This window comes from Erythranthe guttata, chromosome 7, assembly GCF_056151865.1.
Source record: "Erythranthe guttata isolate IM_541 chromosome 7, IM_541, whole genome shotgun sequence".
Lineage (NCBI taxonomy): Eukaryota > Viridiplantae > Streptophyta > Magnoliopsida > Lamiales > Phrymaceae > Erythranthe > Erythranthe guttata.
In genome coordinates, this window is record NC_142539.1 from 9,887,839 (window position 1) to 9,905,503 (window position 17,665).

At 35.2% G+C, this 17,665-nt stretch overlaps 1 protein-coding gene across 4 annotated transcripts; it reads right to left on the reverse strand.

Annotated features, from left to right (window-relative positions):
• Positions 1 to 1,589: 1,589 nt before the first annotated feature.
• On the reverse strand, positions 1,590 to 10,078 carry LOC105964944 (Pentatricopeptide repeat (PPR) superfamily protein). Of its 4 annotated transcripts, XM_088820922.1 has the most exons (13): positions 9,866 to 10,006; positions 8,418 to 8,535; positions 8,254 to 8,315; positions 8,087 to 8,174; positions 7,304 to 7,406; positions 7,149 to 7,213; positions 6,040 to 6,159; positions 5,843 to 5,941; positions 4,809 to 4,965; positions 3,684 to 3,793; positions 3,349 to 3,498; positions 2,285 to 2,380; positions 1,590 to 1,915 (listed from the first exon to the last, which is right to left on the reverse strand). In XM_088820922.1, exons 4-13 carry the CDS (start codon positions 8,123 to 8,125, stop codon positions 1,805 to 1,807), a joined length of 1,050 nt encoding a protein of 349 aa, XP_088677048.1. In that variant the 5' UTR covers positions 8,126 to 8,174; positions 8,254 to 8,315; positions 8,418 to 8,535; positions 9,866 to 10,006; the 3' UTR covers positions 1,590 to 1,804. The 4 variants fall into 4 exon arrangements, with proteins under 4 accessions (XP_088677048.1, XP_012844908.2, XP_088677047.1 ...); XM_012989454.2 differs by having other exon boundaries at positions 8,087 to 8,315; positions 9,866 to 10,078; XM_088820921.1 differs by having other exon boundaries at positions 3,349 to 3,494; positions 3,680 to 3,793; positions 8,087 to 8,315; positions 9,866 to 10,072.
• Positions 10,079 to 17,665: the final 7,587 nt, after the last annotated feature.

The following is a 17,665-nucleotide window of genomic DNA, read 5'->3' on the forward strand; positions in this document are numbered from 1 at the left end:
AACTACACTATGATGGTGTTTGCAAAAGCTTATGTACAAGCAGAAGTTGGTGATTGTGATTTAAGTTGGAATTAAGTGCTTATTTTTAGAAGTTGAGGTGTTTGCAAATTAGTTGGAAAATCAACTAAAACTGAAAAGGCGGGTACTGCTTGTAAAATTATAGTTTAAAGCAGCTTATTTTAAGAGAAGCAAAAGCAAAAGTTTGTTTTGCAAACACCTAAAAAAAGATTGTACGCAGAAAAAAGCTCATAATCTATTTTTATAAGCTTTTGCGAACACCACCTATATATGACTATACACATAGTCACACGTGGTCATATTAATCATATATAGTCACATGTGGTCATATACATGTAGTCATATATACTCACGTGGTCATTGTAGATTTATGTGCCTATGAAAATCCACTCGTTCTATTGAGACGGACTACTTGTTACGACATTAGGTGTGGTAACAGAATTCTTGTGTTGTCACAGTAAGTAACCTACTAAAAGCAGAATAAAAAACACAAGAATTTAATGTGGTTCGGATACAAACGTACCCTACATCCACGAGGACTTGCAAACTAGTTCAGATTTACAAAGTACATTAATAGGACTTAATAAAACACTAAAGACTCCCTCTTTATGTTACGCCGTTCTTGCACACGACTCGAACTTGTTGATAATCAAAGCAATTCCTCCATCCGCACTCTTGGACTCCTTCTAATGTTGAACTCTCTTCAAACGGCGGATCGACCTCTCCTGGTATCTTTTAAACACTTCTCCCGAAACGTCGATCTTTTTTATGGCCTAGTAGAAGAAACCCGTCCTTTTGCCACACCTGATGTGCCGATAGGCTGCAACACGGGCTGCACCCTTCAAAGCCTTTATGCTGGGATTTTTCTTATTAAAGCTATAGGCACGAAATTCACTACCCTAAACCTAACTTGAGCCCTAACTAGAATATAATACATGGAAATAAATCTAAGTCTTAATAACAATATTACAATAATATGACTCTAATTAATTCCAAAATAAACATGGAGAACAAATCTTTGCCAATCTTTAATTTCCACGTATGGCGGATTTCTTCAATCTTCACTAACAGAAATCTGGCGCCAACAGTCATATTAATCATATATAATCACATGTGGTTATATACATGTAGTTATATATAATCACGTGTATTAACTTTTTTTTGTTTATAATCAACGTTCTATATAATCGGTCGACCATAACTTTGGTGTAAAAAGATAGTACATGTATACATGACTATAGAACTTGAAGTATATATACTATAGTCATGTGTAGCGATTTCAGTACACTATATTAATCAAATTTTGAATTAATAAATATATATATATATATATATATATATATATATATATATATATATATAACTTTTTATTAAAATTAAAAATACGAAAATGATAAATGTAATACATAAAATGCTAAATGTAGTTGGTGGAAATGTTGAATGCAGTTGGTGGAAATGCAGAATTTAAGGGCAATATAGTCTTTTTGCCTCTTCGAGTATCTCAAAGAAAGAACTTTAGGGGTGAACCTAGCCCTATATATTTCCCCTATATATTTCCCTTATTAGTGATGTATATCAAATGTACCCATAATATTATTAGTAAACTAAATTATGAAATAACAAAACTATTTTAGTATGTACAAATCACGTAAAAATATGTGAGTTAGATTTTGTGTTGCAAAATTGGGAACGGGATGGGAATATGGGAGCAAAGGCGAGTTAGGAGATCTTAAACCCAACACTTTGGGGTATACTTTTATTCCAACCTATAGAGAATAAATTCGTATCAAAATGAGTCAATGTCAGAATGTCGATCAAGAGTCCTTAACTTTTTCCGCCTTGACCTTGGAAACAAGAGTTGTTGGATTTGTTTGTCTGCAGCACACTCTGATTTCACCTGCACAAGACAAAGACATTAAAAAATACAATGTGTGTTGATGTTGAAGACAAATGTTACTCCCTCAGTTCCTTCGAGTGTTGTTTTTCACCTTTGCACAACTCTTAACTCTTAATAATCTCAATAAATATATCTTCATTTTACAAAAATAGATATTTGTTCGAACCAAAATACCTTTGTTTACTAATTAATGTTGGAAATGATGGAGAGTTAATAATGAAGAATTGACAAATATGCAACTAATGCCACATTGAAATTCAAAAGTGACAGATAATATGGAACATAAAAAATATTTAAAAAAATAACATATATTGTGGAACTGATGGGGTATTACATTATATGTGAATGGCATATACTTTGTTCACTAACCTGGACTTTGAAAGAAAAACGATGTGTCCGTACTTCTGTTCCAGAAGAAACCCTAACATCCATGCCAAGACTGTCAACTCCAATTAAACGTGCTCCCTACAAAAGGATCAATCTTGGATTTAACAATCTGAGATGTTAAGATGTATCACTAAGGTGGTGTTTGCAAAGACTTATTAAAAAATAGAAGTCAGTGATTGTGAGTTAAGTTAGTGTTAGGTGTTTATTTTCAAAAGTTGGGGGTGTTAGCAAATACGCTGAAAAATTAACTTAAACTGAAAAAGCGGGTATACGGGTGCTTCTCAAATTATAGCTTAAAGCAGCTTATTTTAAGAGAACCAAAAGCAAAAACTGATTTTGCAAACACCTAAAAGAAAAGGCTCATAATATGTTTGTTTCTAAAAACTTTTGCAAACACCACCTACAGATTGGAGGCTAACGGCATTTGGAAGCAAAAGGTATATACGGAATAGAAGATCTACATAAGAATGTGAAACATCAAACATCTTATATTTCTGATAGTCACTAGAGACAATTCCATGTAAAACGGCCTTGTCCTTTATTTATAATAGTATATCCGGTAAATAACACCCACACCCTGAGGTATGCTTATATAACTTTAAGGATCCTGTGGTATCAATAATTACACTCACCCCCCTAAAAACATAGTTAGAAACTCTAATGGGATAATGCATTTGATACGTATTCCGATAGAGTTCTAACGGACTATTATTTTTAGCTAGTGGTGGAGACAACATAGAGTTAGGGGTGACATGGCTCCCCAACATTTCTTAAATCACCCATAGCTCTTTGTTGTTTCCACCACATCCTGAAGTTAACGTATTCAATGTATTATCTTATTAGAGTTTCTAACTATGTTTAAGGGGTGAGTCATGAGTGTAATTCGATACCACAGGGACCTTAAAATTATTTTAGCCTACCTCAGGGATGGGTGTAATTTACCCCTAGTATTTCATTCTCTTTAAAAAGAAATTGATGCTAATAATTTGGAAACTTGGGGTGGTGTTCTATATTTTGGAGGTATTTCGTATACGTATCAAAATTACCTCGACATGGAATCCTTTCTTTTTGCAGAGAGCCTTAAGAGCACAGTTGCACCTCGTTCCCATCTCGCCAAAGCGCTCTAGAATTGATGGAACATAATGCACAAGAACATCCGGTTCAGCATATTGAAAATCCAATACATCAACCACTGACTGCAAAAAATACAAATCGGCAACAATCAACTATATATATATATAATATATATATATATATATATATATATATATATATATATATATATATATATATATATATATATATATATATAAAAGAAAAAAAAAAGAAAAAGAGATACGATACGAGTCACAAAAAGACCCATGATTGGCAAGATACATGCCTGAACACCATAGACCGAGAATAGCTCGATTTTTGTGATTTCCAATCTATAAATAGTTGATCTACCAAAGCTTCCATAATCACTCAAATTAGAGCTCTCGATATCTCCATCTGAAAATGCCAACTTCAATAAAACTAATGGTCAGAAAAAAAAGAGCTGGTTAAACATCATTCAATTTGAAAAAACGAAAAAGTGAAACAAGATAAAGATGATGCAATCACATCTATGTTGGGCTACATATTTTTAAAGATATTACGAAATCATAAAGCTTTTGTGTATGGGTTGAAACTATCGTTGCACCAGGTGCACGCATAGTTATCACACATACGAATAATATTAATAAGAATGGTAATTTACACCTATACCCCTGAGGTATGCTAAAATAACTTTATGGTCCCTGTGGTATTGGTAATTACACTCACCCTTGAAAAAATCACCGGAGCCACCGATATACACTATATTTGTTTCCCGCGGGACCGTTAATGCTACCATAGACGAAAATTTATAAATCTTATATAAAATAATAAGGATTTAAGAAATGTTAGGAGAGTCGTGTCACCCCTAACTCTATGTTGTCTCCACCACTGCCTGAAACTAATAATTTGTTAGAAGTCTAACGAAATAACTTATCCAATGAATTATTCCGTTAGGGTTTCTAACAATGTTTTAGGAAGTGATTGTAATACGGTTACTACAAAGAACTTAAAGTTATTTTAGCATCCCTCAGGGGTGTAGGTGTAATTTGCCCTAATAAAAATAATTAGGGACCATTAAGTAGCCTAAATAGAAAGAGAAAAAAAGAACAAATTAACTTTTCAAATTACAATCTTGAGGCATTACAAATACTTTCTTGAAGTTTGTCTTTCGTTGACGATTCCTGATCATTCTTTGTAATCTCTATTTTTTAACGAATTAAAAAAAAAATAGCTTAAATGGTTAAATTTATGCAACGAGGACGAAATGTGCATTTCAGATCCAGGAAGTAAGCTGTAACAAATGTAATCAAAGAAACTTTGACTATCAATACAACGAAATTTATATATATATATATATATATATATATATATATATATATATATATATATATATATATATATCTTGAAAATGCTAAACTCATCCCATTACCTTTGCAGTCGGAGGTGTAGCTATCAGTCTCCTCGTCATCGTTAAAAAGCCGTTGGAGATAAATCTCTTCGTCTATAAATGTAGGCTTGAGGAACCCCCAGATAACAACACCGTTTGATGGATTACCCATCACTTTAGCATGTTCCACATCAATTGCCTGAAATATTACGACAACAACAGTAAACACAAACAAGTTATCACACACACATATATGCCTACGCCGAAGCACGTTTTTTTTTCTTGTTTCAGATTTAATACTTAATGTGCATTTAAATTCGCAAGAGCAAGCATGTGATTTTCGTTAGCATACAAGCAACGGTAACAACAGATGAATATCATAATATAGTATCCCCAGTATTTATAACACATAACAAAAGATAATAAAATAATAAAAATAATAAAATAGTTTCCAGTTAGAATCTAGTCTACTATCTCGTAGCTAGACTTGACTAGTTACAGTTGTTACCTAATTCTCGATTCTTCAAATAGTAAAATGAAACTAAGATGACACATTCAAGTAAATCAATTAATGGGAAAATTACGGCCACCCTGAGGTAAAGTCAAACTGCGAAAAAAAAACTTCATGTTTGGGTTATTACAACCACCCCTTCAACTATGAATCTTTTTACACGTCCACCCTTTGCGGTGACAAATTTAGTGAAATCTTCTAGATTATGTGGAATATTCTCAATTTTGTACCCGTTTTACCCCATTTGCGCTCCACATTTTGAAACGAGATGATTATGAGATGTGTCTATTGGCTTGTAAATATCAGATCATGGTGCATCAGAAACTACATTTTTGCACAAAACGATAACAAACTAGTGAACATTCCACGGAATCTAGAAGATTTTGTTGAATTTGACACCATAACGTGGGCGTGTAAAAAGATTCATAGTTTATGGGCGGTTGTAATTACCCAAACAGGAGGGGGGTTTTCGTAATTTAACCATACCTCAGGGTGGTGAACGTAATTTACCCATCAATTAATTTGTTAATGAAAATATTAAATACGAATTACACAAAAATAAAACCTTTGTCAAGCACTTGGCGAAGTAAAGTGGATGAGTCGAATTGGAACTTTCAGACATTCCCCAATCTACCCCAATGTCCGTTTCGCTAGAATTCTCGACCTGATCGGGAGACGAGGTATGTATATATAGTAAGAGGAATAGTTTATGAACCAAAACAATAAACGGTAAAACGGAGCATATTAAGTAAGTTGTCTCACTTCAAAATAGTCATCGGCAAGAAAAATATCTTCGCCAGAGTCGACGTCCGAAATGCTGTCATCGTAAAGATCTATCTTTCTACTCTCGTAGTGAGATATATCCATCCCAATCAAAGCGGACTGAAATTGAAATTGCAATTTGTGAGTACATATTTTATAAAAAATTGAACTAACTAAAACTACAATAGAGAGTTGGAATTGTCACATCATTGCTTTTAAGTGAGAGAATACAAATAAAATAAAAAACGAAAAGTTTAAGTATAGAATAATAGAAAACAGGTTCCCGTTTGGACATCATAAAAAATGTAAATTGGGAACCGGGGAATAGTTATAGTTTAAACTTGTTTAATGATATACGATACTTTTTACAAATTGTGACAAAATGAGAGAAACTTATAAGGGCAAATTACGGCCACCCCTGAGTTATCGTCAAATTACGAAAACCCCCCTCATGTTTGGATAATTACAATCACCCCTCAACTATGTATTGGTAAATTAAGGGATGTTAATTCGGTAAAACCGAACCGAAATTTCAGTATGCTAACATTTCATACTGTTTACCGAACTAAATATACAATTTGGTTCGGTAAATAACCGAATTACATAAATTTTATGTAAAAATATTTAAAAGGAGGGGCCGCTGTAATTACCCAAACAAGAGAGATTTTTTCGTAATTTGGCCATACCTCAGGGGTGGCCATAATTTGCAACTTACAATTAGTTTCGAGATGCAAACAAGATATTACTAATTATCTTAGGCCTCGCTTGGTTGACAAGATAAGATTAAATAATCTAATGAAAACCCAATTATTTTATCGGACCCCGGGATGTCCAACAAAAAGATCATCTAAAAGGCAAGATAAGCCATGATAACATATTATTTGCGAGTCGACCAGGTAAGCTATTTGGGGATACCAAACATCAAACAAAGTCCAATTATTTAGTTAATAATGGCTAATATCCCCAACCAAACGAGGGCCTTAGCGCGTTAGCTTGTAGTGTCGAGGTTTACCGCCGTAAAAAATAGTGCATCTTCCAGTTTTTCAATAAAGAGAAAAGAATAAAGAAAGAGTGGAAATATTCCGAGAGAGATTAGACTAAAACCTCACCACAGGATTACTTGCTCCGTGATCTTGCAAGATGTTACGACTGTCATGAACCTCAAAAAATATATCTGAATATATATGCGACAAAGTTATATACAGAAAAAAACATAAACAAAATCGGTCAATAGAAAAAACAAATTTAGAGAGAGAAATAAAACCTCCAAAGTCATCAATAACATACTCAAATTCAGCCCACGAGATTTGTTCATGTGGCTCACAGTGCACAATGCTAGGGAATATCAGTAAGGCCTTGTTGTTAGCCTATAATAAAAAAAACATAAATCAGATAGCATATTCAAGACGAATAACCAGTGTTCTAAAGATCGGCCGAGGCGGCCGATTAATCGGTCTCGGCGGAGGCGGTCCAAAACCTTTACGATTTTAGTGTAAAGGTTTGAAAAATCGGGTTTTGCCTGAGAAGCGGTCTGAAGCGGTCTGAGGCGGTCAAACCTTGAAAGCGGGTCAAACTTCGGTGGCAAAAATCGGCCAAAAATTGTTTTTTTTTTTAATTCAAAACAAAAGTTGGGATTTTAATAAAAAAAATATGAGTTTATGCTCTAGTTTGTTTATGTTAACTGTTATTGTTAAAGATTTGCCTTTTTATTTATATTTTAAAGGATATTTATGTATTACGATCTTATTATTATTAAACTTTTATTATTTTATTAGGATATATACATGATGGAGAATAACTATGTTTAAATATCTTTTTATATATGTTTTGAGTATTTATAAATAATATCTAGATATATATTATATTAAATTTTGAAAAACGATTTATTTCCGATTTATCACCGCCGCACCGATTAATTGTGAGTCGGTGCCTAACCGCCTCCGACCCAATTACTGCTTTTTACTACCTTGCGAATAACATATAACTAAATGTACCGACTATTAAAGAAGAAAACGAAAAAAAAAGAAGAGGAATAATGAAGGGAGACCTCTACGGCAGTTCTTGCTATCTCAGCAGATGTAGGCATTGTATCACGAACGCGGCCATGATCTCTCAATTCTTCAAGTGGGTGATAGCTGTTGCAATTAGAGAAACTAGAAGAGTCGGGGACTGAATCTGAATAATCAGCAGCTACGGGGACTGAAATGCAAATACCATGCATTTGAGGCAACAAGTGGGAACGTGTGCTTCCGAAGAAAGTGTTCGCACTCCTGAAACTGATATCAGCAGTTTCTCAACAGATGGACTAATTAAGAGAGAGAGAGAGAGAGAGAGAGAGAGAGAGAGAGAGAGAGAGAGAGAGAGTTTGTGTGCTGTACCTCAAGCCTGGAGAAACTGTTTGAAGCCCAAAAGGTGGCTTTATCGAACTGTTGGAGAATCCATATGACGTTGAGCAGATAATTGGTTCAACATGACATCTAAAGCAGTCAAAAGGTCCTGAATCACCGATATGAGAAAACACGATATTAGTTTCAAGCAGACAAAAGGTTACAAAGATTCAGAGAACATAGAAATAAAAATTCAAATATTAAAGAAGGGTCAAAAACTTCTGAAATATATCTTTTAAAAATGAGCAAAGAAACTCATAAGCTTTCAACAAATTTATTAGCCTACTTGAAATGATTCTATAAAACGTGTTAGAAGCAGAGCAATGAAGTTGATTTTTTCTATTTTCTATTCATCATAGCATAACTTCCAATTTCGCCGCTATGAAGATAGAGAGCAACTTTACTTATAATACCCATAAATTTTCTCGTTGAAAACTAACTCGGTTTTTTCTTGCATATAAACTGCAGAAACAAACATTTTGGCCCCGTTTGGTTGGGGAGATTAGCCATGATTAACTAAATAATTGGACTTTATTTAATGTTTGGTATCCCCAACAACTTGCCGGGTCGACCAAACGAGGCCTAAAAACTTAATTATATTATTTCACATTCGATCATCCAACAAAAATACACACATCTTATCTTGGCTAATCTTATCTTGGCAACCAAACGAGGCCCTAGAAGGCAAGATAAGTCATGATAATATAATATTCGCAGGACGACCCGGCAAGTTATTGGGAATACCAAACATCAAACAAAGTCCAATTATTTAGTTAATACGGCTAATCTCCCCAACCAAATAAGGCCTTTGATGACTGAACACTGGGTCTTAAAATCTACTGTTTACTGATGGAGGAAAAAGGATTTACCTAACAGATAGCAGAGCAGAGCATTACGACTCAACAATGTACCACAATCTTAATACAGTTAAACCTCTATAAATTAATACAACCAGGACTAGGGAAATTCAATTAATTTAGCGAATTATGAAATTGTCGAGGTATTAATTTAACACATTTTTCACAAAGTCGGGACCGAGAGAAACTATTTTTTAATCGAGCTTATTAATTAGAAATTAAACTGAACCACGTTCCGACACAAGCAGATGTTCAAAACAGAATGCACAAAAAAGAAATGAAACTATAGTCTACAACTATAATTTTCTTCTAATTAAATTTAACAAGATGGATGAACTCTCAGAAAAAAAATAATAATAAATAAAAAAAATAATAATAATCATCTGATTTAGGGGAAAAATTGAGTGGACTGTTCTGATTAACTGATAAAGGAGAAATTGAGAAGAAAGGGGAAGATTTATTGGAAGCATTTGATAGCAATAAGCATAAAAAATACAGAAATGACAGTAATCAAAAAAACGGAAACAGCAAAAGAGAAAAATGCGTATAGAAAATGGAGAGAGAGAGAGAGAGAAGAATTACCGATTGAGAGAAGCGACGAAGATAGTGGTGGTGGTGCTGTTGAAATCATCGATCGATCGGTAGAGAGAGAAAGAGAAGAGAGAGAGAGAGAAGAGAGTGGAGCCGCAAAATTGAGTGAGTGGGGAGGTGTGTCGCTATCTTCTTTACTGGTTTCCACTGAATTTCTCAGTCTGCACAAATCAAGCCTCTTGTCTTTGTGTATGTGAGTTGACCTGCACGTTTCTCGCATACCCAATCCAATTCTTATAACTATTTCTTTTTTAATAAGAAATAATAGATTTCTAAATTTATAGTTTTATGTTTTAACACGTATTTGAGTACCAATTATTTATTATTTCACACCTTGGCGAGTCAAGGAATTTGTTACATGCTTATAATTTTTTTGGTGTTTTTGAGACAGTGAACCTGATTTCTTTTTAGGATCATTTTTGTGACAAAAACAAAAAATAGGAAAAGAAAAAAAATGCAAGAGTTTTTTTGTATTAATTTGGATTTGAGGTGGGCTAATTAATAAGAATTGGGGTTTTTTTTTGCATTAATTTATATTTTAAATGGACTAATTGATAAAAAAAAATGGATGGGCTAAATAGATGTGATAAACGTCGTTCGAGCTTTAATAATACCGTTTCGACTTCAAATATGATTTTGATTAATTTTTATTCTAAATTTTGCAAAACCCGAAAAATAGGATGTATAGTATTCTGAGTTAGTTTCCTAATCCAACTTGAATCACCAAAATTGGATGTCGGACGAGAAAGATATACATGAATCAATAGATACTGCCCACAACTTTGATGTATTGAGGCATCTAAAATTCTAAATGTCATTCATTCATGCATAACTTTGTCACACGGCATCCACTCTAGCGGAATTTAAGTTGAATTAGAAAACTAACCCAAAGGACTACAGTTTTCGTGTTTCGAATTTTGCCAATATCAAAATAGAAATATGTCAAAATCAGGTTTGAAATCAAAACGGTATTAGTGATATTGAAACGACATTTAACACTTCAGATAGGTATAATGGGGATAAATTATAATGAGGGCGGCTTGAGTCCACCCTTCCCTTCATTTCACCTACGCTCTTCTACCACAATAATATTCTCATTTTTATTTACAACTAGTACTTCACTCGCGCGATGCACGGGGGAACAATTTAAAAAATGGAAATATTTTTTAGAGAAAATAATCGAACAAAAAAATTGAATATATGTTGTGTAATTACGATATAATCCAAACGAAATTAAAAAGAAAATTTTAAGTACATTATTAAACAAACTATTGATAAACAAAAATTAATTATCGAAACTGTGATACAAAAATACGATATAACATTGACCCATAAAAGTACAACTATCTTGTCCAATGCAGTCGAAGTAACATGCACATGTTTTCATTTTCATAGTAATACACATAAATGAAATAAAATAAATACTAATACTAATATTAATACTAACTAGTAACCATGCCCCGTGCGTTGCACGGGGTAGCATTAAAAGGAAGAACGTAACATTTTTTTTAATACATGAATATAAAGATTGCAATACAATAAATATAGTATTTATTTTTTATTTCACTTGTTCGAATTACTTTGTTTCACATGTTCCATAAACTTACTCGCATCCTTGTATTTTTGTATATATATATAATCTTCAACTGTCAATATAAATGAATCATTTGAGCTAGTTAATTAACACCATCTGAAGGTATTAATTTGATTTATATATTTGTAATGAGGAACAAATCAAAGATTCCAACTATTATTTTGTAATCTATTCGACCATGAATAATGAGATTTATAAGTTGTCACTCAACATAAAATTAATAAAAATTTAATTAAAAAATACATTGATTTTGTAGCAATAAATAAAATAACTAAAATGTAACCGTTAATTAACAAATGAAAAATGTCAACATTTAGAACATTTAATTTCTTATGACAAATCTATGCTCGAAGAATAATCTTTTGTGGGGCGTTAAAGCATACTAGCATATAATATCATATTCTAGTGAAGTTTAGTGTGATTTGTCTATACGCGCAAATGATGTTATAATATAACTACATAAATGTATATTATTTTTACAACAATACCAAACAAAATTGAGTAAAAAACACATAATGAAAGAAACCTTTCTTTATAATATAGAACATGCTATGTGGAAGTTGTATTTTTTTTTCCCTCAATCACTAAACTGCCAAAAACAAAAACTGAAAATAAAGAATAAATTACACTCGTCAACTAAACAGTAGGACTGTAGAAGCATGACAAAAACCAAAACTCAATTCGAAGACTTGCATAAAGCCGATGTTGATCATGCCAAATAACTTTCTTTATCATATTTGAATAGGCATATGAGTTGTTAAACTGCCTTATGAAATTTGTCTTTATCAAATACAAATGTAAATTCGAAGATTGTTACATATTTTTGTTATCATAAGAAAGACAAATACCTTATGAAATTTGGTGAAATATGTACTTGCATTTTGTTTTCTCAAATATCAGTTGCCAATGAATTTGAAATTAAATACTTAGTCTCGACGTATGGGGATGGGGGGCAATATTTCTTAGCATCCAATATCATTAATTTGTCTGGAGTAGATTTTCTCTTGCATACTCAATAGATGTATAATTCAAACGTATTCGTAATCTAAATCTACCTCTGCCCATTTCAAACTGTTAAATAATGTCTTATCTAATAACAAATAAAACTCAATTCAAATTTTTTTACATAACTAAAAAAAAAAAGTCATTTGGTAGACAAAAGAAATGTAAAAACATAAGATTAGGGAAAGTAATTAAAAAAACAGAGCATAGAGGAATTAATTTTAAATTATTTAAAATTATGTAAAAACAGAAGATTGGAAATTTATAAAAAGTGATCTCAAATTCCCAAAATGGTTCTTATCTGATTAGGAGTGAGTGTCTATAGCCAACGGCCTCGGATTCCTGATTCACTTGTAAATGACTTCATACATTTTGAATCTCTATGGATGCATATCCCTCAAGCACCAAAGTTTGTTCAAACCATATAAATTAACACATCACAGAAGAATGGAAAAACAACATAATATTAGAGATTTCTGTACAAAATTGATATGCCTAATTGGGTCAACCCAATGGGCCTACAATTTCTTTACATACTAGGCCACGAGCCCAATATCGAAGACCCTTATCACCGAGGCCCATTCACCTTCAAGTAAGGTTTGGGCCCGACAATCTCAACTAAGCTATAAATAAAGGTTTGAACTCACTTTCTTAAGGGACGTCCTATTATCTGAGTAATACTACAACATGTATTCTATGGACCATTTATACTATCAGCACGTCTGACTTGAGCGTCGGAGGGGTTTCCGCCGGATCAACCCCCGGCCTACTTCACGTGTTCTATGATCGCAGGTATCTCAAGGTCATCAAGCTCGTGAGCCAGTGATCCACTCTGCTCTTCCAGCTCATCAAACTTCAACTATCTAAGGTGATCTAATTTTAGCATCATCATTTTGGCGTCGTCTGTGGGAAGGCAAACAAGATCACGTAGCGCGCAAGATGGCCTTGAGACTTCTGCTTAAGAGAGTGTGACACTACTAACAACATCCCACCTCGTGGAGGCTCTGGCTTGCCACTTCCTCCTCCCCATGCTCGGGATCCACCACGAGACATTTTTCAGATGTCCCACTAGATCCTCAATAGGATTCGCTTCTTCCCGCCACTCGATCGGTTTAAACATCCGAGGAGGCCTTTCAGCGCTAGCAAGGGTTATCGACTCCCTGGGGGTTTACTGTTCCCCAAAATATTTCGCTCGCCAAGGGTTATCGACTCCCTCGGGGCTTACATCTGCCCCCAAAATATTTCGTTCGCCAAGGGTTATCGACTCCCTGGGGGTTTACAGTGCCCCCAAAACATTTCGTTCGCCAAGGGTTATCGACTCCCTGGGGCTTTATAGTGCCCCTAAAATATTTCGTTCGCCAAGGGTTATCGACTCCATGGAGGTTTACAGTGCCCCCAAAATATTTCGTTCGCCAAGGGTTATCGACTCCCTGGGGGTTTATAGTGCCCCAAAACAAAATGAAAAATTATCCTCAAGGGGTGGACAACAACCACCTAAAAAAAAAAAAAATCAAAATATCAGCCAAGCCAAGCCGCGCAACCTCCAAGCCGCCCGCGCGCCTCCCACCACCCGGCTCCCTCCAAGCCGCGCGCCTTCCAAGGCGCGTCAGCCCCACATGGGCTGCTTCTCCTGCCTAGGGGCGCGCACGCCACCAATAAAAAAAAAGCAAAAAAAAAAACAAAAAGGAGGAAAAGTAAAAGAAATAGGAAAAAGAAAGAGAAAACAAAAGTCACGTAAGAGGAGGGCTCAAATTGCGCGCAGGACCCGATAAAGGAGAAAAGGAAAAAAAAAAAAAAAAAAGGGAAAATGAAAATGAAGCAAAAGACTCTGCAGCACAGAAGTCAAATCGCCTGGGCCACACACCCAAACCCACCCACCCCCCCCCCCCCTCCCCCAGCGAGACAACTCCCACGAGGAGCCAACTCGCTCGGACCTACAACCCGTAGCGAGACAACTCCCACGAGGAGATAACTCGCTCGGTCATATAACCCGTTGCGAGGCAACTCCCACGAGGAGCCAACTCCCTTGGGTCTATGAAACCACAGCGAGATAACTCCCACGAGGAGACCACTCGCTCCGTCCTATAACCCGTTGCGAGACAACTCCCACGAGGAGCCAACTCCCTCGGGTCTCAAAACCACAGCGAGATAACTCCCACGAGGAGACCACTCGATCCGTACTACAACCCGCAGCGAGACAAATCCCACGAGGAGCCAAATCGCTCGGTACTACGAACCCGCAGCGACACAACTCCAACGAGGAGCCAACTCGCTCGGTACCCCAACCCGCAGCGGGACAACTCCCACGAGGAGCCAACTCGCTCGGCACTACAAATCCGTTGCAAGGCAACTCCCACGTGCAGCCACCTCGCTCGATAATAAGACTCGCTGCGAGACAAATCCCACGAGGAGACAAATCGCTCAGAGCGACATCAATCCGCACGCTCCTCAATCGCGCGTCATCCAATGCTCCTACAACTTCGTTGTAAGACAACTCTCTCGAGGAGAAAACTTGCTCGCAATTCACTACACAATCTCAAGATCAAGTTAGCACGATTACAACCTTAGAAATACTTAGAGATATTATGGGAATCTATATATCCTGGCCTGCTTGATTACTCAAATTTCTCTACTTGTTTTCGACGGGTCCTTCATTGAAACGTGGCCACGATCAAAACATACTTACAACCTACGAGGTCTAACAAGGGGCACGATCCCCATAAAAAAAATCTTGAGAGCTTGATCCCTCCTCAAGTACATCACGCACAAGGCTATATGTAAACACATACGAGCAACGCGTCGAAACATTGACAATGTCAATAAATAACAACTCCCACGAGGAGATTACTTGATCCGTGCTACTACATTATCGTGAGACAACTCCCATGAGGAGATAACTCGATCAACTCTATTACCCCGCGACGAGACAACTCCCACGAGGAGATAATTCGATACTACATCGTCGCGGAACCACACCGACGACTCAAGTAACTTTCATCGCGACAACTTGGTCGCGCTACGCGCCAACGCGCCATCACGCCCCTCCGACACACGCTCCAATGCGTTTTCGCACACCATCAGGCCATATGACAAAGAGCGACCACTACAATTTTTACTCTCGACACGATCGAGAACCCATTTCGACATGGCCCCCACATCGACTCGAGAGTGGGGGGCTTAATGATATGCCTAATTGGGTCAACCCAATGGGCCTACAATTTCTTTACATACTGGGCCACGAGCCCAATATCGAAGACCCTTATCACCGAGGCCCAATCACCTTCAAGTAAGGTTTGGGCCCGACAATCTCAACTAAGCTATAAATAAAGGTTTGAACTCACTTCCTTAAGGGACGTCATATTATCTGAGTAATGCTACAACATGTATTCTATGGACCATTTATACTATCAGCACGTCTGACTTGAGCGTCGGAGGGGTTTCTGCTGGATCAACCCCCGGCCTAGTTCACGTGTTCTATGATCGCAGGTATCTCAAGGTCATCAAGCTCGTGAGCCAGTGATCCACTCTGCTCTTCCAGCTCATCAAACTTCAACTATCTAAGGTGATCTAATTTTAGCATCATCAAAAATATTTTAGCTTTCAACTTTTTGTTTTCAAAGATGGATGTCCATCTGTGAAAAAATTATTGTTTCATTATTGAAAGAATATTTGCTAAGCTGAAAACTTTGAGATATTCTATCTTCAACCAAATAGTTCACTCAAACGGAACATGTTGATCCTGAACTTATGAATTATCAAGTGATATTGTAAGCCAATGAATCTCGACATGATCCCCCAATTCAAAAAGAAAATTCATGCGATGATAAGAAAAATAGACAATTATTAACAGACGGTGACCCCTTAAGTGATAAAACATAATGAGTTTAGAAAATAAATAAATAAACGGCATAATAGGTTTATGAAAATAAAAAATACCATGGTCAACCAAATAATGAAAGAGATGAACATTATGTGACGCAGTCATTGTGAACGAAAGTTATGCCTAAATTGTACAAAAAAATCAAAATCGTTAGCAACTATGATGTGATGTAAAATTTAAACATATGATAAAAAAAATAAACCTAAATAAATAATTCTATTTTTTTATCTGTAGAAAGCAATTGCTTACATTGAAAAATGTTGTAAAACGAAGAAGAAGACGAACAAAATTTTAAATGAGCAAGAAGAAGAAGCTAGGCAAAAAAAAAAATGTGATGTTTGGTGGAGTTCTCATGAATTTAAATAGAAAAATAAAATTGGTAGGGGTTGAGATCATAGTGTGATAACTTCTACCATGATAAATTAGTGGGGGGTTTAGTGGGTGGTTAGAGTGGAGAAGAAAAAAATAAATAATTAGAAACATACCTACGGTATATGCAAATATAGGAGTTAGTGTTTAAATTATAAATTTATTAATTAGTGTTTAAATTAGACATTTACTGATTTACAAAATTAACCTTAGGTTTAGATCTAGATTTTAGTTCAAAATATCTTTGTTTTATATATACTAACATTTTTCCCACGTGCGATGCACAAGATATTATTTAAATAGGGAAAAAAATTAATTTAATACATAATAAGAAAATATAGTACACTAATATAATAAAATTTAATAATGTAATATTATTCATATTGAATTTCTAGATTTATCTCTTAAGATTTGAGATATATTGATGAAAATTAGGAGATCAATAATTGTTGAAAATTATAGTTAAAAAATTGGGCAAATGGCAAATAGGCCCATGACAATGGCACTTAATTAAAAGAGGGACATCCAACTTTTTTATCTTTCAAATAAATCCAGCCCATTCAAACTTATTTGCAAATAAGGAAAATCCCTTTATATATACCAAAATTACCCCCAATTTACCAATTTCATGATTTACACCCCAATTTAGCTAAATTTCATCAATTAACCAATTTTAACCATAATTTCAATTTTGACCCGCCACCACCGGAGACCACCGGCCGCCGCCGTTGACTGGCGTTGACCGCCGGTCTCCGGCGTTGACTTTTATTTTTTTTGAAAAAAAAAATTTTCCCTGAAATTTTTTTCCGACCGGTCAACTACCGTTGACCGCCAGGTCTGCGGCGTTGACTTTATTTTTTTTTAATTTTTTTTTATAATTTTGTTTTTTCTTAAAAAAAATATTTTAATTAATATTACTGTCTTGGCTACTAAATTACTGTCTCCG